This window comes from Corvus cornix, chromosome 1 (genome assembly GCF_000738735.6).
Source record: "Corvus cornix cornix isolate S_Up_H32 chromosome 1, ASM73873v5, whole genome shotgun sequence".
Taxonomy (NCBI): Eukaryota; Metazoa; Chordata; class Aves; order Passeriformes; family Corvidae; genus Corvus; species Corvus cornix.
The window spans coordinates 79,246,609-79,268,631 of record NC_046332.1 but is presented as its reverse complement, the minus strand read 5'-3'; the positions used below and the strand labels follow the sequence as shown (position 1 = coordinate 79,268,631).

General features: G+C 41.7%; 1 protein-coding gene across 10 annotated transcripts in view; it reads left to right on the top strand.

The window, feature by feature from the left end:
• NALCN (sodium leak channel, non-selective) overlaps window positions 1–10,956 on the top strand; it is a 239,599-nt gene extending 228,643 nt beyond the window's left edge. For all 10 annotated transcript variants that reach the window (XM_039562541.1, XM_039562481.1, XM_039562155.1 and 7 more), the window contains 7 exons: window positions 380–512; window positions 1,056–1,171; window positions 3,462–3,619; window positions 4,271–4,421; window positions 6,491–6,640; window positions 7,318–7,435; window positions 8,732–10,956. In XM_039562541.1, coding sequence (XP_039418475.1) covers window positions 380–512; window positions 1,056–1,171; window positions 3,462–3,619; window positions 4,271–4,421; window positions 6,491–6,640; window positions 7,318–7,435; window positions 8,732–8,925 — 1,020 coding nt within the window. In that variant the 3' untranslated portion in view covers window positions 8,926–10,956. The remainder of the gene's footprint in view (window positions 1–379; window positions 513–1,055; window positions 1,172–3,461; window positions 3,620–4,270; window positions 4,422–6,490; window positions 6,641–7,317; window positions 7,436–8,731) is intronic.
• Window positions 10,957–22,023: the final 11,067 nt, after the last annotated feature.

Here is a 22,023-nt window from a genome sequence, read left to right as displayed (position 1 = left end):
CCCAAGTAAATGTTTATCTGTGCTTTCTGTTGCAAGGAAAATCATATCCCTTTCCTTTTTAAAATTAATGAGCAGGGAAGAAACGTTTTGAAAACCACTATGCTTCAAAGCACCAGGTTGTTCCTGGCATAATGCACAATGTGCCCTCTGTGTGGTTGTAAGATCCATGCCTCAGCCTTTTTTGTCATACCTCTCTCTCTTTCCTGGTTTCTGTCTACTAAAGGAAGAAAAAAACCTGCCCACATTAATGCCCACAGTATTATTCCCTAATTGGGAATAAGCCTTAAAGAAATAATATTAAATATTGTATTGATTGCAGAGAAATTAGTAGTTTTTTTATTCTTATTATCACTTTACTTTGTTTTCTTTTGGTTTGAAGGTTCAGCCTCCATTTTGTACACCAGATAACAGCACCTACTGGAAAACAGACTGTGGAAATTATGCTGGTGCTCTTATGTATTTCTGTTCTTTCTATGTCATCATTGCATACATCATGCTAAATTTGCTTGTTGGTAAGTGAAAATACACATTAATAACAAAAAGATCCATCTTGGCACGTAGTTTGTTAGATGTGAGTCTGTTGTGCTGTTCAGGTATGAGGCTACCTTGTACCGTCAGTGTTACCTTGTATGCATATAATGATTTTGATACTTCTTTGGCAGGGGAATGCTAAAACTCAGGAAGTTTGGGAATGAAAGCTTTTTGAACAAAGAGATATTTTCTATTTGTAGAGTAGAGTTACCCTATGGAACACTGGTTTCTGAGCTTAACTGAAGAAAGAAAACCTTTGTTCAAACATCATTGGAATTCACTGAATTGATCTTAGATGTTAGGTTAGGTATCTCACCAGCATTTAAGATACAGCCTTAAAGATACATGCTCACTTAAAAAGTGAGCATGGTGAATACTGATGTGGCAAGATAGTATCTTATGCATTCAAAATCCTTGTCTGAGCATACAGGCGTTTGTTAATGTGGTGTTTGCACAACAGAATTAGATGTTACAATGTAACAACAGACTTTCTTCAGGGTGTATTTTGTTCTTGTGGTTTTCAGCTATCATTGTGGAGAATTTCTCATTGTTTTACTCAACTGAAGAAGACCAGCTCTTAAGTTATAATGATCTAAGGCATTTTCAAATTATATGGAACATGGTTGATGACAAAAGAGAGGTAAGAATAATAATTTCTTGATAATAAGCACAGAAATACAGTAAATTTCCAGTTTTTCTTGAAAACGAATACAGAGAAAACAAAGTGTGTTGACAAAATTCTCTGAGCAGTTACTGGTCAAATTTGAGAAGTGAGCATCATTTAATGTTGCTCATGGCGCTTCAAATACTAACCTGTATTCTGTGAAGTGCTTGTAATAGCAGATTTACAAACAAACATACCTATTCATAGGATCAGTATAATACCATCTTTCCTCCCAGCTCCCTGAAAGTTGTTCCCTTGGAAGTCTACAGATTCATATCCATTTTTGTGTCTGATCTTCAGAAGAGCTTTGCTGAGATTTCAGCACCATCTCCTGTAAAATTCTTATGGAGACACTGATCAAGTGATCAAGTATGGGCTGGGTGAGAAGACAGTGAAGTGGATTGAAAACTGTATAGCCAGGCCCAGAGCTTGATGACTGGCAGGGTTCTAGTTGGAGGCCAGTAACTCACTGTGTGCTCCAGGGGTCAATACTGGGTCCAGTCCTATTCAACATCCCCATTAATGACATGGACAGAGTGGCAAAGGGCAACCCCAGCACACTTGCTGATGACACAAGGCTGGGCAGAGTGGCTGATCTGCCACAGAGTCGTGCTGCCATCCAGAGGGACCTTCACAGGCTGGAGAAATGGGCTCACAGGAGCCTCTTGAAGTTCAACAAGGAGAACTGCAAAGTTTTGCATGTGGAGAAGAATAAACCAAGGCACAGTACATGCTAAAGCCACCCAGTTGGAAAGCAGCTTGGCAGTAAAGGACTTGGGGCCCCGGTGGACACCAAGTTGAGCATGAGCCACCATTGCGCTTGTAGCAAAGAGGGCTAATGGTATCCTGGGCTGCATTAGACAAATTATTGCCAGCAGGCCAGGGCAGAGAGGGTCCTTCTGCTCTGCTCAGCCCTGGTGAGGCCTCAGATGGAGTCCTGGTTTCACATCTGAGCTCCTTTGTACACAGAGACACAGACATACTGGAGAGAGTCCAGCAAAGAGACAAAGATGATGAAGAGACTGGAGCATGTCTCCTGAGAGGAAAGGCTGGGAAAACTGGGACTGTTCAGCCTGGAGAAGGCTCAGGGGAATCCTGTCAATGCATATAAATACCTGCAGGGGAGTGCAGAGAGGACAGAGCCAGGCTCTGCTCGGTGCTGCCCAGTGGCACGACTGGAGGCAATGGGCACAACCTGAAATACAAGAGTTACCTCTGATCAGGAAACTGTCACTGTGATGATGACTGAGTACCATAGGTTTCCCAGGGCAGTTGTGGAGTCTCCATCCTTGGAGACATTCAAAAGCCATCTGGACCTGATCCTGGGAAACTGGCTTTAGGAGGCCCTGCTTAAGCAGAAGGGTGAGACAAGGTGAGCTTCAGAGTTTCCTTCCAACCTCAACCATTCTGTGATTCTGAAATGAGAATAACATCTGGGATACTGAGCTGCTCAGATGCCCACACAAATTAAATCATCATCTGAATGATTCATGACATCACTAAGATTTGAATGTGAACAACATTATGGTGGAAGTGGTTGTCTGTAGTTGGCATGTGGCTGTGCTGGAGATGGAAGCTCCTGTCTGTACTCACGGAGGGGAGAGAGTTCTGAATCCATCGTGCCCAGCACTGACAGTATCTCTGATGCAGAACAACACCCTGCAGCAAAAATAGTTCTGATGAGGCTTGTTTAGCAGAACAAAATATTTGAAGATTGTGAGTACCACGGTTTCAGAGGGAAGTACTTTCAGTCCTAATTTAGCAACAATAGATAAAAATTGTTGTCACCAAAAGTGCAGGATGCGCTGCCTCTTAGAGCAGATAACCTCTAAAAAGCCAGTAAACTCTCAACATTCTCCTGTTCCTACAGAGATGCACAGAGAAGGGCACAGGTTTACAACGAGTTATAGGCATGGCTATGAGTGTTTAAGCTACAGTTTAATTTCCATTTTTCAGTGGTAGCTCTTTGGGAGTATGATTCTAATTACAGATGAATGCAAATGGGGAAACTAAATCCCCAAGCAATTTTGAAAATTTCTGGCAAAATTAACGGCATAGAGTCTCATTGTATATGAGTCAAATAACCACAAAGACTTCTGTGAATTAGCTGAAGAACTGGCTGAATGTGCACGTTCTTCAATAATGTGTTCACAGTGACTTAAATAGGCTAGGAGAAATAGTTTTTCTCTCAGTGATCAAGCTGAATGCCTGAGTTGGTTGTTGGATCACAGTAATAATTTACCATCCATTATGCAATTTAACACAGGGTGTAATCCCTACCTTCCGCGTGAAATTTTTGCTGAGGCTTCTGCGAGGCAGGCTGGAGGTGGATCTTGACAAGGACAAGCTGCTGTTCAAGCACATGTGCTATGAAATGGAGCGGCTCCACAATGGTGGTGACGTCACTTTTCATGACGTGCTCAGGTACCCTGAGATTTTCTCTACAGTTTTAGAACATGTATAACAGCCTGTGTTTCTTTCCAGGCTAACAGGTAGTCATTAGGTTTGGGAGAAGGTAAGACTGGTAGCTACAGAAGCACTTCAATTTTAAATGTTTTACAAAAATTAGATTTCCCTTTTTCTTCCTGCAAAAATATTAGTGATGGAAAATACAGGTCTTAGGGAATCAGCTGTAAGTATTTTAACATTTTCATTGCAGGAGGTTTGTCACAAACTACAGTCACATGTCCCTCTTGTATCCCAACTAATGAAATGTACCTTCAAGTGTAGCAACATGACAGTGACCCTGACTAGAAATAAAATAGAAATGGGAACGTTATCCAGGCGTAAACACTTAGGGGGAAAAAAGCCCCAAACCACCACAAATGCCCTAATTCCTCACAGTTCAGCAGTTCACCTGTACTGGTAGCTGGATGTGGGTGATGAGGTCTTTGTTTTGAGCACAGTAAGTCTCTTCTAGAATCATCTCAGCAATTTTTTAGCTTCCAATATGAATTTACTGTGCTACCTGAATTACGTATTTTCACACTAAGATCTTAAGTATGAGCTTTGATTTTCTAAATTAAGATGTAAAGACACCAGCATTTAAAAATAAGTAAATTTTGTTTCTTCCAGCATGCTTTCATATAGGTCTGTTGATATCAGAAAAAGTCTTCAACTGGAAGAGCTGCTTGCTAGGGAACAACTGGAATATACCATAGAAGAGGAAGTGGCCAAACAGACCATACGAATGTGGCTGAAAAAGTGCTTAAAGCGAATCAGAGCAGTAAGTCAAGCTAAAGCAGGATCTAAATGGTTGCATAAATTGAACTGCTCAACGGTACTGGAATCTGCTGTTCCTATGCTTCCTTTACTCTGGAGTCATGATAACACTTATTTGAAAAAGTATGTAGCTGTTGCTAACTGAGCAAAAATGAAAGATTGTTACAGGTCAATTGAAAGCGCTACAAAAATAAGCATTTTTTTTTTAAGGCAAAAACTGTCTTCCTGCCCAAACTTTATCTGTCTTTTCAATACAACAGGAAGATGCATGTGCAGAGACCAAAGTCAAAGGAATAAAGAAAAAAATAATGTAATTCAATGAAACTTCATAGGCCTGATCTTTCCTCACAGAATGCAATTGTATAATTTCCTTGCCTCTGCTGGCAGATGAGAAACCTGTAGATGATTCTCCAAATGGAGCCTGTATTAAGATAAATCATTTGAGTGAGCCATTCCAGTTACTTTGTGTGCAGGTGTATGAAACATGGCACGCTGTAGCCAGTAAACTAAGCAGGGGCAAGGTGTTGGCTCAGGACTGGGATGGGGTCACCCATACTCACAGCATGTTCCTGTCCATACTCATATTCCCCAGACCACTGCCACAGGAGCATCCCTGCCCACGGGAGCATCACTGCCCTCCAGGCATGGGTCCAGGCAGAGACCACTCCCAGCAGGCAGTGGTTGAAGCTGCCTGGTGTGGTAGAGGGAAGATTAGCCAGATGACACAAATCCTGGCTTGGCACTTGCCTTGAGCAGTGCAGGAAACCCCAGTCTCTTAAGTTATTAGAAGAGACCCAGCCAGTGCTTCTGTGTTCTGATTATGCAGTGTTTCTGATTGTTAGAAACATTTTACCTCTAATCAGGATGGCTACAATATATGCTGGTCAAAGTTTGGCTTGGATTAAATTTATATTACAAAAAAAAATCACGACATTTGATTTAAGTTTTGCAGTTATTTTCGTCTCTTCTTCCAAAACCAACTCTTCCTTTATATGAAAAGTCACAGCCTGGTTGCATTGATGACTGATATTTCAGTTACTGTAAGTCTGAGTCCAGGTTTTGACACATATATATTTTATTTTTATAAAAAGTTTCTTCTTGTGATTGGGGATTTTCCATAGTGATCTGTAATCATGGCATCTGTCTTCTTGTGTTTGTAAATTTATAAAAATACTTAGCTGGACATTTTGAATATAATGTACATTCCAGCTGAAACATCAGTGTTCAATGATACATAGTTTCATTTTGATCTCATCTCTGTAATAATAACGGCCATAAATTTAATCTCAGCCCTCAGTTCTGGGTTTGTTCAACTCTGTTGTTCATTTCATCATGATACTGAACTACACTATGTTAAAGTAAATATGCTATTCATTTCACTCTAATAATATGGTTCAGATCATTTCACATTCTATGAACCATTTATAAACTGAATGTAATTATGGAAGTTAAGATATATTTTCAAATTCTCTTGTTATTCTGTAAGTCTCCCTAGAGGGATTATGTGAAAACTACCCAGGAAAGTGAAACCCTTCCTAAGTGCTGTTTATTTTAATTTAAAAGCAAATTAGATTGTAAAATCATAATGGTAGTAGGTTTGTTTTTCTATTTGTACTGCAAATCTATACTTAGTCCCAAGGTTTTCACTACTATTTTATTCAGTCTTACTGACAGCCCGTTCCAAAGTCCATGAAAGAAATCAGAATTTTTTCATTGCCTTCACGTAATTACCTGTGAATCTCCACCAATTGCCTGGTTTCTTTTTCTCTGCAAGAACTTTTAACTGATAAATTCAAAACTTTGTATGTGTTTAAACTCTAGGTTTAAACCGACAATTGAGCAACGTGCCTTCCACTTAATGTAGTTCATGAGTTTCAGCCTCTATTCCCTAAAGGTTACAAATATGCTGGAATTCACTTTATTTAAGTAGCGACATCTAATATGTGGACCTTTATCAATGCACCTGGGATCCACAGCTGGTGCTCACTGTTCAGTTAAATATTTAGAATGCTTAAAAAAAAAATCAGATTCATTGGTGTGACATTTTTTTCATCGCATATTGTACCTTGATAGAAACAGCAGCAGTCGTGCAGCATTATCCATAGCCTACGAGAGAGCCAACAGCAGGAGTTGAGCCGATTTCTGAATCCCCCCAGCATTGAGACAACACAGCCAAGTGAAGATATGAATGCCATTAATCAAGACAACAGTGCACAGCCAGAGGTATGTTATCCAGAAAACTATCAGCTACTCATAACAAATCAGAAAATGTCCATGCTTCTTATTTGTTCTTTTTTAAACATCATTTTGGCTGAAAAAAATTAAAAACAATACCTTGTTTTACCTCAGTCTATGCCATCAGATGTAAAGGCAAGATGTTCCAAGGTAGTAATTCCCCGATATATTTAGCTGTCTTGCTATCACCATAAAGGGCAAACTCAGCTGTACAACTCTGGCAGCCCCATCTTTCAGCTCTTGCATGAGCGGTGTGCAGGCTTGGGGATGTGAAGCTTTCCAGTTCAGGCATTCTGAAATGGTGTTTACACTGAGAGTGAAAACACTGGGCATGCTGGGACCTCTGAGCAGGAGTCCTCGGCTCTTCCAGGATAGGGAATATAGAAGGTACAACGTAAGGGCTGCTTTCTACAGTAGCTGGAGTAGGCTGAGAATAATTTCATACCCTTCAATAGGATGAATGGCAAAGAGAGCCCACATGATCTTTTTGTTAGTAGTAGTTTTCTGGGGTATTAAAGAGTAGAAAGCATGCTGCCTTAACCAATGGCAACATGTTTTGTTTGTATTCAGGGACAAATCTTAAAACAGAATAGAAAGGTATCCCTTCCTAGGCTTACACACATGCAGGGGGGAGCTATGACTGAGATTCTTTTTCCTCTCTTCAGACAAGTAGCCAGCAGCAGCTCCTTAGCCCGACACTTTCTGACAGAGGTGGCTATAGACAAGACTCCGGAGATGCTGGGAAACCTCAGCGGAAATTTGGACAATGGCGTTTGCCATCAGGTAAGTGAAAAAGGTTTATCAGTAGAGTCCCCACATGCAAAATTGGTGCTGTGCAGTAACAAGGCCAAGAGAGGCTTCATGATGCATGGTTCTGCCTCCTGGCTGCTGCTTGCAACCACATCACAGCTTTCCTATCCTCATGCCTGTTGAAATAAAGCAGTTTCTCCTTTTCCTCACAATGCTGAAATTTTGGATGGGTTCAAGCATTGCCCTGTGAAAGAGGTTGCATTTTTCACTTTTTCATACATTTATTCAGGACCTTTGACATCAGTCAGTCCTATTCTGAATCAGAGCACTGCCTTCAAAGGCTGCCACAATTCAGACCCTAATCATATCTAAGTGGAAGTAGGAGAAATAGTCATGCTGTTCTGTTATTGACCCTACGTTAGTGGCCAGTTTACTTGTCCAAGAAACAGGATAGTTTAATAGAGAGCTTTCAATCCATGATTTCCATTTAAATATCACTGGGCAGCAAAGATCAACATTTTGTTGGAAAAGAGAGAAAGAGTGAAACATGCTAAGGAGGAATCATACTACTATAGTCAACTGCACAGGCCTTCGAGTGAGAAAGCTTGAAAGAATGACTAGCTCAGGGTTTCCTTTCTTAGCACTGATCTGGTCCATGTCAATTTTGAATGTTCCTCAGTGAATGGTCCTAAAAAGGAGGGTCATCTCCATGCACAATACAGCTGACAGATAAGTAGTCTGCCTCCAGTCCAGCAAAGACAGGTATTTAAAATCATGAATAGCATAATTAAGATCAATTGTGTAGTTAATATACTTAGACTTGTGGTTTAGTGCCATATCAGCAACTTGTACTGGCTTCAACCCCTAGGCCATAGTAAAGTATCACTTTCTAGACGTAGCTCCCACTCCTAAAAGCACCTCCCCCACCCCCCCCTTCCTCACATTAATACTGTCACCATTTTGACAGCAGGTTAGCTCATGTAAGTACTGCCTAAATCATTTAGGTTGCAAGTAGCTGGATAAGAAGAGATATCTTGCATCAGTTATGCCAGCAGAAAGAAATGAGACACTGCTCAGTTAAACTGCTCTACCAGCAGATTAGTGGGAGCAGTGTGAACATCTGGAGCTGGGAAAACAAACAAACAAAACAAAACAATAAAAAAACTAAAAAAACCCACCACCACCACATTAGAACAGAGCCCTACTCTTTCTGAACTAAATCAGTTTAAAGGTGCCGTAGTCCTGCTAGTTCTGTATACCTGGATTCTAAGCAAAAATGTTCAAGAAGCAGGTCAACTCTAATACAGAACTTTGTGTTTAATTTCCTAGCCCCCAAACCAATAAGCCATTCAGTGTCTTCAGTCAACCTCCGTTTTGGTGGACGTTCAACTGTGAAATCTGTTGCATGCAAAATGAATCCCATGTCTGATGCTGCTTCCTGTGGATCAGAAGTCAAGAAATGGTGGACAAGGCAATTAACTGTGGAGAGTGATGAGAGTGGAGAGGACCTTCTTGATATCTGACAAACATTTAAGTCATACTACAGTCTAATTTTCTATGTTTAGAATTAAAGATGCTGTGCAATGTGTGATTTATTTAAAATCAATGTCATCAATTTTCTCTTATGCTTATCCTCCTGCCATATGAAGCGTAGCACACACTTCTGTGTTAGAATTGACCTTTATAGGTACTAACTGTACTCTAAGAAACCTGTATACTATAGCAGTACTAAAAAAGCCAGAAAGACTATATTGCCTTTAGCAGACAGAGCGTTGAAAGATTTCATGTGTTCTGTAGAATCATAGTGAAAATTTGATATACACGCCTCTGTGGTTTTCTTCAATCTCTACCATAAAGTGGCAACACTTTACAATACAGGGGCAGTGTATTTCTTCTTGTTGTGTTTTCCCTAAGTTCTTATTTAGTAACATTTCTTTAGAAAGATTTTATTATTCACAAATGACCTGAAGAGGTCAGCACTGACTTCATGTTCAAGGGAAGTATTTTTACTAAGTACAGATACTGAATTACAATTCTAAGCTTTCTCCGGACCTTTTTTTAAAATATGCAAGATACAGGATTACTCATTTTAAAATGAGAAGGTGAAGGATTGGCTTTTAAAATGTAAATATCTTTGAGGTTTGGTTAATTATGCAAAGAGCTTGATTTTCATAGAGAAAACAAGGGGAAAAAAAGAAAAAAAATACATGAAAAACTGTGTATTTAAGCATCCAGCAGAAGACTTTCACATAAAATTATGGGTTTATGCTTCATTTTCAGAATATACCGGTTACATACATGTGTGGTGTCACTATTCTTCTTTTAACTGGGTCCCATTTTTCTTGTGTAGTCGTAAGATTTTCTTCTTGTCTGTGATAAAAATTAGCATGTTGGGGATTCTAATTACAAAATAGTATTTTATGTCTTCAAAACTACGTTCAGTTTTGCCTGGATAGGTAGAATTTTACTTAGCCATGTTACTGCTCATGCTACAACCCTGCAAAGGTAAGGCATGGCACTGTGCTGTGGTTAAGTACTTTTGTCCCTTTTATCCCGACGCATCATATTTGACATGTTAGCCTTCACTTGTTTTGTGAGCCACCAATAGTGCTACACTACCGCTGGTGAAAAAGCAGCTATCGCTTTCATAAAAGCTTTTCCAGTGAAAGGCCAATGCTATACAGATATGGAGGTGGAGAAGGAAAGCCACAAAACACAACCACATTTGCTAGTTTCAGAATCTAAGGCTGTCAAAAAATGTGGGGTAAAATTGTGCCCTTCCCTCAGGGAAGAACTAAGAGGTTGCAGATTTTGTTGCTTGGCCCCTGACTAGGTTTTATAGCATAGCTGGGACCTTTCTGTTACCATTGTTTCCTATGGAAATGATAGTTTGCTCTAACATGGCCTGATGTGAGATCTTGTAAGAGGCTCACAGTTTATTTACATCACTACTTCAAAAATATATCCTTTCAAAAGCAGACAAAAGCCAGTGTTTTGCAATTTTTATCTGGCCAAGATATTAATTTCAAGTGGTCAGAATACAACAGTGAAAACACACAGATGCCTTCACCAAAATTGAAAATTAGTTTTGGCCATGAAATACAGCTTTCTTGGTATCTGTCGATGTTTTTTCCCAGTGTATGGTTGAACACTGTTTAGATTTTTTTTTTCTAAAATAGTCATATTGAATACATCTGTATTTTGTGGGGGGTTTATGTGTTTTGGGGTATATTTAAGTTTAAATCTAGTCAACTGTAACTCTATAGTAAAAGAACGTGTGCATTCTCTTGTTTACTAGATTATGAACTATCAACAAAACTTCATATGCAAATCCATTACTTTGTGTTATGTTTTGTGCTTGTTTAAGCTGAGCTTTTGTATATATAACAAAAAGATAAATATTGAATTTATAAAAGATGGTATCTTTGACAGTTCAATAATACACTGAACTGCAGATAACTCTTGCTGCAAGCCTTCTTTTTAAAAAATCTGGCAAACATTTTTTCCTTGCCTTACAGTACACTGTCAATAAAAGTGAGTTGCTTTAAGCAATATTCCTCCCTGTGGTTTTCATTGTAACTGCATTGGCTATATCTGGCTCATCCATGATAATGCTGCACAGTAACAATCTCTGTGGTTTGTACAGGATTGTGTAGAGGTGCTTTCAAACTCTTGCAATTGACAGCTTTTGTTTTTCTCCAGCAACTGACCTCATCAGTTCTGCCACAAGGGGTCTCAGTCAAAAGATGGGACTAAATAGGACTGTTCATTTTTTTTTTATTTAACCCAGTTTTTTCTTTGTTTGCTTCAGAGCCTGCATGTGAGAGAGAGTGTGTGGGTGCCATTTTACTTTTGCAGATATAGGAAGCGGAATAAAGTTACAAAAATGTGAAAATAATATATACACAGGCACACAAGCAACCAGTTTAAGGTAAAGAACCTCAGCACAGCACTGCCAACATAACTAAATAAGGTCCTACTCTGCAGCACAGCAACCAATGCACATTTGCACATTAAGATGAAGAAGCAGAGAAGAGATTTGAAGAATGATGACGAAAGTTCAAACAGCTTGCACCAACAATAGAGAGACACAAAGAGGAAACAGTGTGTCAGGAAGTCAGTCAGTCCAGAGAGCCTTAGAGAAAAGTTCAAACAAGAAAAGATCCTAAGCAAAGGTAAACAAAAAATTGCTGGAGGAATATTACTATCCAAAGTTATCCTATACAAATGAAAAAATGAAGGTGTTTAGACTTCTTTTCATCCACTAAGGGAGCTCTTTTCCATAGGAAGCAGGTTGTAAAAGTGTTCATGGCTTCACTGGACAAAAAGTGTAGTGCATATTGTCAGTGCTCAAATAAAAACCTACTTGTGGGAAATCTGAAAACACACAGCAAGGATGTATCTCAATATCATTCCAAAGTCAGATCAGATTTCAATCACTTTTTTAATGAAGAAATTAATCATCTGAAAACATTTGCTTTTGGAAGATATCCAACTGAATTAAGAGCTGAAAACATAAAGTATGCTTTTACAAGCTGAAAATACCATCTTTGTTTTGACTAATGTGGTGCAATCAGGCTTAAACATCTTCAAAATAACATTACATTCAGTATTGTCTGCATTTGAAGACCAGTATCACAGCTTCTGAGAAGCCAGAGAAGATTAAATGCCAAGAGCAAGTGAGTAACTTTGTGAGAATAATCTATTTTGTTCTCTTCTTTTATTCACAACACGCCCATGCAGATTAGGGTGTCCATGAATAACTGAAGTAGAAGAGTTTGCACTGTTGTAACAGTAATTTGGAGGACAAGCAAACAACCTCCCATCCAAAATGCCCACTCCTCCTGCAGTATTTCCACAAGCCAAAACAAACACTGCCCTGAGTTGTCAATCAAAATTTCCAATAGGATTATTTCAGTCTCCCTGAATCTAGCTTTCAGAGGCTGAATTCATTCCTGCTATTGAAGGCAGTTTAGTCACACCACAGATGAACTTGCCACAATGCATAGGCTGATGCTGGGAAGTTGGCTGCCCTGGTCTGTCCAATCGCTCTGGAACACAAAGGAAGCCTCACTAGAATTCAATTAACCTTCCTCTTCATTGCAAGGGCACTGGTGTCAGACCCCATTAGCAGCTGTTGCCCATTGTTCTCAACGAAAAACCTCTAAGCACGAAGTTATTAACTCATCAGTGAGCTAAGTGTATGGGCAGTGGCATTTTATCCCCTTCCACAGGTTCCTGTCTCAGATGCTTATTCCAGTACCCTTACTGGTTTCATACTTTTACCTGACTTGCATATCTGCCTTGGGGAATTTGGGTGAATTGCCTGAGCACCTACAAAAGTGTGTTTCATAAAAGGGTATCTTCCTGGAAAGAAAGAAATGTCTTTAGTACACGTAGAAAAGGAAGGAAAAACTCCAAACACTATCCATCAACCTGAAGAGCTGTTGACATAAACCTGTTCTTCCTTCTGAATTCAGGCATCAACCACCAGTGGCACAAGCCTCCGGTATCTCAGTGGGAATTACTTTTTTTCAGGAAAACTTTTGCCAAGGTTGGAAACAAAGTGGTTTATACCAGGCAGATATCAGTGTGTCCTAGAGACTTGGGCAGTCAGGTTCTAACTGGGTCCTCCAGATGCTGGAAGTCACTGTGGTGGGATTGCTGTTGGCAAGTACATCTTCCCCCAAAGGTGAAAGAAGAGAGTTGGCCCTTGAGTTCATTGTCAGAGAAGCTGGATGTTAGTTACATCATCTCTTGTGCCCTGTTTTCCTGGTTTCCTTTTACATTTTGCTCTCCAATATCATGTAGGGTGGACAGTGTTTAAGCATATTCTCCATTCTCAGCATGTGCTCCCAAGAAACACAGGATTCAACAGGTATGATTTCACTATAATGTACATGATGCCAGTTTATAAGGGTAGTAAGTATTGCTTTTGTGTCTCAGCACCTATTCCATAGAACGATGTGTTCTACAGATCAAGTAGTTTCTCCTCTCAGATTTTCTAAATTCATACCACCTGGGGAATCTGTTCACTGCATGTTTAAAAATAGAGAGAAATAAAAGTGAAAAGAAAGAGAGAAAAATAAGAAAGAAAGAAAAAAAAAAGGTAGTTACCTGAGCATTGGGGTTTAGTTTTTGGGGTTTTTTCCCATTTTTATTTTAGCAGCTATTTAAAAATAAATAAATCTCTGTTTCTAAATAAAGACAAGCTTCTCAGTTGTTCTGACCAATCTAAGAAAACAAAAAAATATTTTACTTTTTTCTTAAAGTCTCTGTTTTTCAAATGCATCTGTTTTGAAAAGAAGAGCTTTCACATTTTGTCCCTACTTTTTATTTTTAAATCTTATCAAAACCTATTTGCTGTATTTGACTAAATATTATCGATATTTTGGTTATGAAAAACTGATGTTACCCATAAATTTTTATCATGCATAAAAATTCACCCAATTATTTTTTTTAAGTCCCCCAGGAAAAGGTTCATTTGGCTGAAAAACTGGACATGACCCAGCAATGTGAGCTTCCATCCCAGAAAGCAAATCATGTCCTGGGCTGCATCAAATGCAGTGTGACCAGCAGGTAGAGACGGAGGTGATTCTGCCCCTCCACTCCACTCTGGTGAGATCCCACCTGGAATGCTGTGTCCAGCTCTGGGGTCCCCGACACAAAAAAGACATGGATCTGTTGGAGCAAATCCAGAGGAGGGCCACGAAGATGATCAGAGGGCTGGAGCACCTCTCCTATGAAGACAGCTGGGGCTGTTGAGGCTGGAGAAGAGAAGGCTCAGGGGAGACTTTATAGCACCTTCCAGTACCTAAAGCAGGATGATAAGTAAGACAGAGAGAGTATTTTATGAAGGCCTGTAGTGACAAGACAACAGTTAATGGCCTTAAACTGAAAGTGGGTAGATTTAAGTTAGATATTAGCAAGAAATGCTTTACTGTGAGGGTGAGGCACTGGAACAGGTTGCCCAGAGAAGTTACGGATTCCCCATTCCTAGGAGTGTTCAAGACCAGGCTGGATGAGGCTTTCAGCAGCTTGGTCTAGTGGAAGGTGTCTCTGCCTATGACAGGCGGCTTGAACTTAATCATCTTTTAAGATCTTTCCAAGTCAAATCATTCTACGTTTCCTGAATTTTTTTACCTGCCATACAGAAAAATCACACCCAGGAGAAAGAACAACACTACCTTAGTTATCAGTATGCTGAAAAACTGTACAAAAAGAACATTTTACTCAATTTACTGGAATTTGTTCAGAGAAAATGTTGGTTTGCTGACATCACTGGGTCTTCTTCCCAAGCAATTCAAGTATTTCAAAAACTAAACATCACTAAGGAAAAAAACAAATCACTTTCCCCAGTTCCTTCTCAACTGCCTGCCAAGTGCTACCAGATGCTTGGTGGTGAGTTTTAAAGTGCTTGTAGGCACTGCTGGCCCTGGCCACCCAGCTGTTAGAAGCAACTTCCTCCTCAAAGCTGGCAGATGCAAATAGGTGCCTGTGCCTCTGTCTTCCATGACAAAACTCCGCTTTTTCACAGCACCCACAGTGGGGAGGAGTTAAAGCTCTAAAAATGTCATCAGGCACTGAGAAGATGCAGGTTCCCTCAGACTGCTCTGCCAGGAGAGGGACACCTCTGTCACCATGATGCTTGGGCAGCCAAGAGCAGCCAACAGACACAGAAAAGCTTGCCTAAGCTTTCCTGCCAACACTTTCAGATCAGTGATATTAGGTGTATAATTTATCCACTCCTACACTGCAGACAGTCCTGAGGGTGTGATCCAATAACAGGCTTGGCTGCTGTGATTAAGAAGGTGGGAAATGTAGGTGCTTGCAGTGCCAGCTCCAGCTCTTACACCAGAAAGTACAATGCCCTGAACTTGGCCAGTTTAACTCTTCACCCAGTTGCTTCTTCTGAGCTCTGTAAAATGCTCCAGATTTAAAAATCCAGGTATTAAAACCTTCATCTTAATTGCATCAGCAATAGAAAGAATATATATCTGATGCTGGCCTATAGATTTATTTCAACTTCATATGCATTCATCAGTTCAGTGTGTATCTGTAAGGGATTATCTACGTGAGGAAGTTGCACCAGCTTAAATTTAACCTGTTATTGCAAATTGATTTCTCTAAGTCACTTTGAATACCTGTGGAAATGCTTATTTCAGTTTAAAGGTTATTTACATTGTTATATGTTTAAACCCAAATAACCTTGCTTATATTCCAATGGCAAGAGTGCTCCCACAGGTCTACACAGTAGCCCTCTCAATACCTGCAACTTTAATTATGTGGTTCCAAATCCTTTGCATAGAGGAGGCCCTTTTTATGGTCTCTGGCAGGAGCTGAGATGATAACTAGAAGCTGTCTCTAGGAGCAGCTTGCACCCTGCTGCCCGAGCATCCATGGAACCCAGTGCCAGGGCAGCGCTGGCTCTGCCATGTGACACTCCAATTTGCCCCAAGATATTGTTGGGCAGTTTGGGGCAATTTACACCAGGAGACATCCCCAAGGAGTCATTTCAGATGAGTCTGTATTAGGTACAATTCCCTCCACCTCGTGCAGTCCTTGGAGCAGCTCTATGACCCCCAATATTCCTACAAGCCTTCCTGCCACACCACAGAGAACGCGGGACATCCTTTGTTTCACGCTGTGGCTGGTGCAGTAAATTCCTTGCCTTATCCCAAATGACTGAGCTGAACAAAGCACACATCTAGACACAAACAGTCGACTTAGGCTCAGATTGCTTTCACCAAACCCTTTCTTCTTTCAAGTAAATCAGTGCTTTTCATCAGGAGAAGGTTTTTGTAGGATCTCTAAGACCTGTTTTCTGAGCTAGTCTAACTACAGAGTTTTAATATATGATCAATCCCCCACAGTTGTAATCAAACATTATATTCCCCTGGAGCCGGACAGCCAGAGTTGCCAAAAATAGACCATCTCAATGATTTCTGATAGCTGAGCCTTCTACTGAGGTGTCACAGAACTATGACAAATGTGAACTCTTTTAACACTAGAGGGCTGGCGTTACTTTACACTGGTCTCTGCACACATTCACACAAGTGGCTTGATCCTCCTTGTGGTAGTGCTTTAATACTGGTTTAATTATTTTGGTTTGTAGAGTATTTAGATACTGCAGTGACAAGATATTTCTACCATCATTATATAACAAGGGACCTTTCATTAACCTTACAGTATTTCTAGAAAAACTGCTTTATTTTTTTTGTGGAAGCATGACTTTTTGGGAAACTCATGACATTTGAATTCCCACTTGTATATGATGTGCACAGAAGTTGTAATAGAAGATTGAGTTAGCAACAGGATTCCATTTTCTGTGTCTCCAGTGACTATGATATTTGCATGTCAGATGGAATGCAGTTTAAATTTGCATATCAATTCTCAGGAAAATTCAGGAGTGAGACCATTTTCAAAATCCAGATACTAAAGCTGAAGAAACAAATAGTTAAGGATGCCAAAAGCCTTATGCCACAAAATAAATACATATTTCACTTCTTGGACACAGAAATTCTGCTCAATAATTTGAACAGTGATGCCTGCTTTTTATTTCTGGATCTTCTTTGCCTGGCTGCAAGTATCTACACATGTTCACTTACAAGCTATGGTTAGATGAGAAATACCATAACAGATTATATTTGTTGATGGATAGTTAATCATTCTGAGAAATATTTGAAAGTACAGCTTGCTTTGTGTCTTTTATCATGAAAACAGGGAGTGCTTGGGGTAATTTTTTTCATAACAATTTTTACAGTAAGAGGGGGAAAAAAACACAGAATGGTGCACAATGTCCACTAAAAGCAGCATGGAGTTTCCTTTCGGCTGCAGTAAGCCCATGGTGTCCCTCCTTAATGGACAGTTTAGACTAATGTGGTTCATTTCCATTTCAGATGCCCCCATGTGTGCAGTAGCCAGCTGTGTGCAGTGACTTGTCCAGTTGTGGTTCACCCACATTCAGTTACATGCCCACATCTTCACATTACAGTCTGGGCTTCTTCCTCAAGGGCTCATCTAACACGAACCACAAGACTTTCTGCCATAGCAAAGTATTTCCTGGGTAAACTCCCACCTAGTGGATTAGTCAACTTGAACTGTGCATGAATTTCATTTGAAAACTCCCGTGCACATCTGCGTCTAAAAATTGCTGCAAGTGCACTGCAGAGTGGTGCCTGGGAAGCAGCCCACAACCTGTGAGCACACAAGGCACTGCTACCTTGCAGCGAGGGCAGGTTTGCTCTTGTGATTGTCAATTGCATTTGGCATCACAGTTAAACACTGCCTGCATTGCTCAGCTTCTGTGTGCTGGGGGAAGCAACAAGAGAGAGATTCTTCTTTCCTGTGTGCAGTGGGGTACCTATCAACAGGAAATGTAATCTGGAGCCCAGACCAGTATAAAAACCTTCCATTGTTTCTTTCCATTTCCAGTATTTAGCTGGGAGGGAGGAGCTGAGGGTCAGCCCATGTGGAGGAATTGCTGGAAATTTCTGTGATCATACTGTTGATAAATGCAAGCAGGCTGCAGCAAAGTTACAGTTGTGCAGTGATGGGAAGATTGAGGCAGTAAAGGCACAGAGGAAAGATGAAGGGGAGAAAGATCATAGAATCACAGAATGATTTGGGATGAAAGGAACCTTAAGGATAATCCAGTTCCAACCCCATCAGACATGGGCAGGGACACCTTCCTCTAGCTGAGGTTGATCAGAGCCCCATCCAACCCAGCCTTTAACGCTTCCAGGGATGAGGCATTCACAATGTCTCTGGGCAACCTGCTCCAGTGCCTCACTTTCCTCAACCCAGAAAGATGAGGCTGAGGAGGGTCTGGATGTTTTTTTCCTGAGTGTGTCTACTTGGAAAAGCCCTGCAATGGCTCCAAGTCCTACAGCTGTGCAATTGACAGCAGCAAAGGCAGAATGTAAGATGCATAAAATAATTTTTCAGGAAATCTTTACAGAGCTTCCCTGCAGACATTATTTTTCTTTCCATGTTTAGAAGTGAGTAGGCAGGGCCTTGCAGGAGTCTGCTGTTCCTCTGCCACCTCTAACTGGTAGTTAGCCGGCATGGGGCTGGTCCTTAAGTTGCCAGGGATGTCACGGTAGTGGTGGGTGCAGCCATGAAGGGGATACCCAACTGAAGAGTCCCTGTGGTACCAGTGGGTGCCGCGGTGCCGCCCGGCTAGCGCACTGTCCCAGCACCGGGCAATCTTCTGCCTGCTCTGACCAGGGAGGACGGAAACCGATCGCGGCGCAGGAGGGCAGGCGAAGCTTCGGGTTGGGTTCACCTTGCCCACCGGTGGCGAGGGTGCGCGAAGGAGGTAGGAAAGAAGCAGAGGGACTTCTTTGTGGGAGAGAGGGTTTACTGGAAAGAAAAATCCATGGAGAAAGCCAAAGAAACTAGGCTTGCAGGGGGTCTTGTACCTGTTACAATCTGGTTTAGACCCAGGAAAGCAAAGCAAGCTAAGTCTCTGAGCATAAACCGGAAAGAACCTGGAAGGTTCAAAATATCCCCAGAAATGAGATTAAAACCAAATGAGGTCAGATGTTGTTGCCAAAAAATGGATGTATTTTATTTGATAGTAAAAGAGGCAAAGAGAAGGAAAGAGAAAAGAGAGAAAAAAAAGAAGTGGGGGGGGGGGGGGTGGGCGAACAGGGAGAGGTGACAGGGGTTAGGTGGAAGCAATCACCCATCCGAGGGTCCCAATGATGTCTCGTTGCTCCCCTGCATTTGGTCTGCTGGTGGTGAGGGTCCCCCATCGCCGCCGTGGCCACGCCGCCACACCCCACCACAGCACACACCAGAGAGTGCAGAATCCCGTGGATTAATATACACTGTGGGCCAGGTGGGAACGCCCACGTGTCTCCCCTTGCAGGGGCTGGCTTGACACTGTCCCTTGCAACACTGAGGGTCTGTTGCATCATCTCTGGTGTTCTGGTGCAGGGTCTGGGGACTCCTTTGAGGGGGGCCCCTGTGATGGGCCATGTCACCCCTTCTGCTGTGGATAAGCTTCCCCCCCCTGGTGAGGACCCCTCAGCTGGGCTCCTCTGCACAGTGGAGGATGGGCAGTCACTGCACCTCTGACCAGAGGCTTTTCCCAGATACCCAAAGCCTCTCCTCCCTCCACCCCTTGGTTCGAGGGTCTGTGGGAGCCTGGCAGCTGATAGCCCTGGGGCTGTGGTCTCCACCCTGGAGGTGTTAAGCCTGTGCTCAGTGAATGTCCCCAGCCCTGAGTTGTTACTTTATCTTATCTTCATCAGCGAGCAGTGTCAGGCCTCAGTCAGAGCCCCATTCAGGGTGTGGGAGTCTTCTTTGCAGCTTTTGTAATACAATTTTAAAAGTCCTTTAAGAAAACGTTTAAGTCATAAAATATAATATTTCAGTCTCTGACAGTACCCCCACAACATGGGTGTGGAAAACACACAGTAACCAATGGAACATCAGCCAGGGGGTGCTACCAAGGTGGGGAGAAGGAATTACAGCAAATGGGAGAAGGGTAGGCAGGGAGGAGTAACAAGGGCCAATCAACTACCAAAGAACATAGAACTCTCTAGAAAGACAGCCAAATATGAGAAATACGGGGAGGGGAGGGCTGCAGCCATGGTAAGGCATGGATTTATATATTTTTCACAGCCTTTTGAATGCTCAAGGCTTTTGGGCTGTGGAAGCATCAAACCAATGGACCTTTTGGTCCACTTGATTCAGCTGATCATGGCTCACTGCAACAAGCGGGCTTTAGGGGTTATTTGCAAAGGACATAGGACAATAATGACTAGAGTCACACATGGTAGTAAGGGTGAGTTCACACCTCAGCAGTGCAAGACTGGGTAAACAGAGACAATCGTTGTATCAGATGTGTCTCCAGCAGCTTCTGTTTAAAATTACAGGGAGCAGCTCAGGAAGACAGGTCATGCCACTGTTTATCACGGTGCTGTCCCAAAAGGTGAGGTGTGGAAATAAGAGGGAAACATATGTTCTCCAGGCAGGAGAAAAGCAACCTGCAAAGCTATATGATCTCCGTGCCAAGTCAGAGCTTAATTGGCCCAAAAATTATCTTCACTAACACCTGCAAGTGAGTGCATAGTACACTGCAAAATTAATAGTCAGAGGGAGAATGAATTCCTTAGAGCACAAAGGAAAAACATTTCCTCTTGTAGATGATGGTGTATCAGGTATCTCAGGCTGCTTCAAAGCCAAGGGCATTACTGGAACCAAGAACCAGAACCATGACACCCTGCTTTATTTCAGGTTGAAACCTCTTCAATAAAAGTGCTCTCCCTCAAACAAAGGAATCTGGCTGAAGCTGCACAAGCTTGTCAGCATACAGATTAGTCAGGTGAGAAGGACTGATAAACAAGCACCACTGAAAATGAGTCTGGGATATGTTGAGATAGTGGAAAAGACAGTGAAGCTGGTCTCTGTCAAAGCTTTTCTGTTACAGAGAAATGGGTGAAAGATGTTGAAAGCAAAAACAGCAATTCTCTAACATGACAGTCTTCTGAAGGTGCTGCTGCCATCTCTTATGTGTGTCATACATGTTTCCTCCCTTGTTTTTCACAATGGGGTCAAACAAGAATCATAGAATTATAGAATCATATCATGTTTTGGTTTGGAAGGGACGTGGGCAGGGACACCTTTCATTAGGCCAGGCTGCACAAAGTCCATTAGAGTGTCCTTGAATGCTTCCAGGGGTGGGACATCGACAGCTGCTCTGGGCAACCTCTTCCAGTGCCACATCACCCTTACAATAAAGAATTCCTTCCAGATATCTAATCTAAACCTACTCTCTTTCAGTTTAAGGCCATTACCTTAATTCAGTCACTTAACACCTTCATAAAGAAGTCCATTCTGTTCCTGGAAAACTGTACTGGTAGACCATAGGGAAATGTATACAGGTTTTACCTCTTTTGCTTGAAACATGCAAAATTACAGCTTACCAGCAGTAAAAGTTCTCAGGAAGGCTCCTGTAAAGGCTTGTATTTCATATTTCTTCCTCTTTTTCTTCAGTTGCCATCTCACCCCAAGGAACAGCACTGCATAGCAGAGCACCTGTGCCAGGGTGTGTTGGAGGCTGGCCTGGGTCTCGGCACACACCGTTACCCACCGCCCCGGGAGTGGCTGAGTGGCAGCTCCGCCTTCTGCAGGAGGGTGCCCGGCAGGAGGTCTGCCCCAGGAACTGCACCTTGGAGCCCTTTTCCGGAGCCGTCTGGACTCTGCCCAGCTCCAGCTGGCACAGAATTACGCAGGACCTAATTACAACAACCTGGTGACAGCCCAGTGAGAGGAGTTCCTCATTAAACATGATGGTCTGGATGCCACAGCTGGCACGGGAAACTCTTAAATGGTTATTGCTGGAAACTGAGAGTGCATACCAGGGGAAAGATCACTCTATAAATGTGCTATTTCTTACATTCTTTCTCCAAGCATCTCTCATTGCTCTCTGCCAAAGACAGGATATTGGATCTTTAGATTGGCTCAGTGAAGCCAATCTTCTGGTTTTATGGTTAGGTCTGTAACAGCAGCTACAAGAAAAACTTTAAAATACTTGAGTGGAAAAAATTCTTTAATGGTATTTGTGCCTTTGTGTTTGCCTTCTGAAGTAGTAAGCAATACAAGGGAGA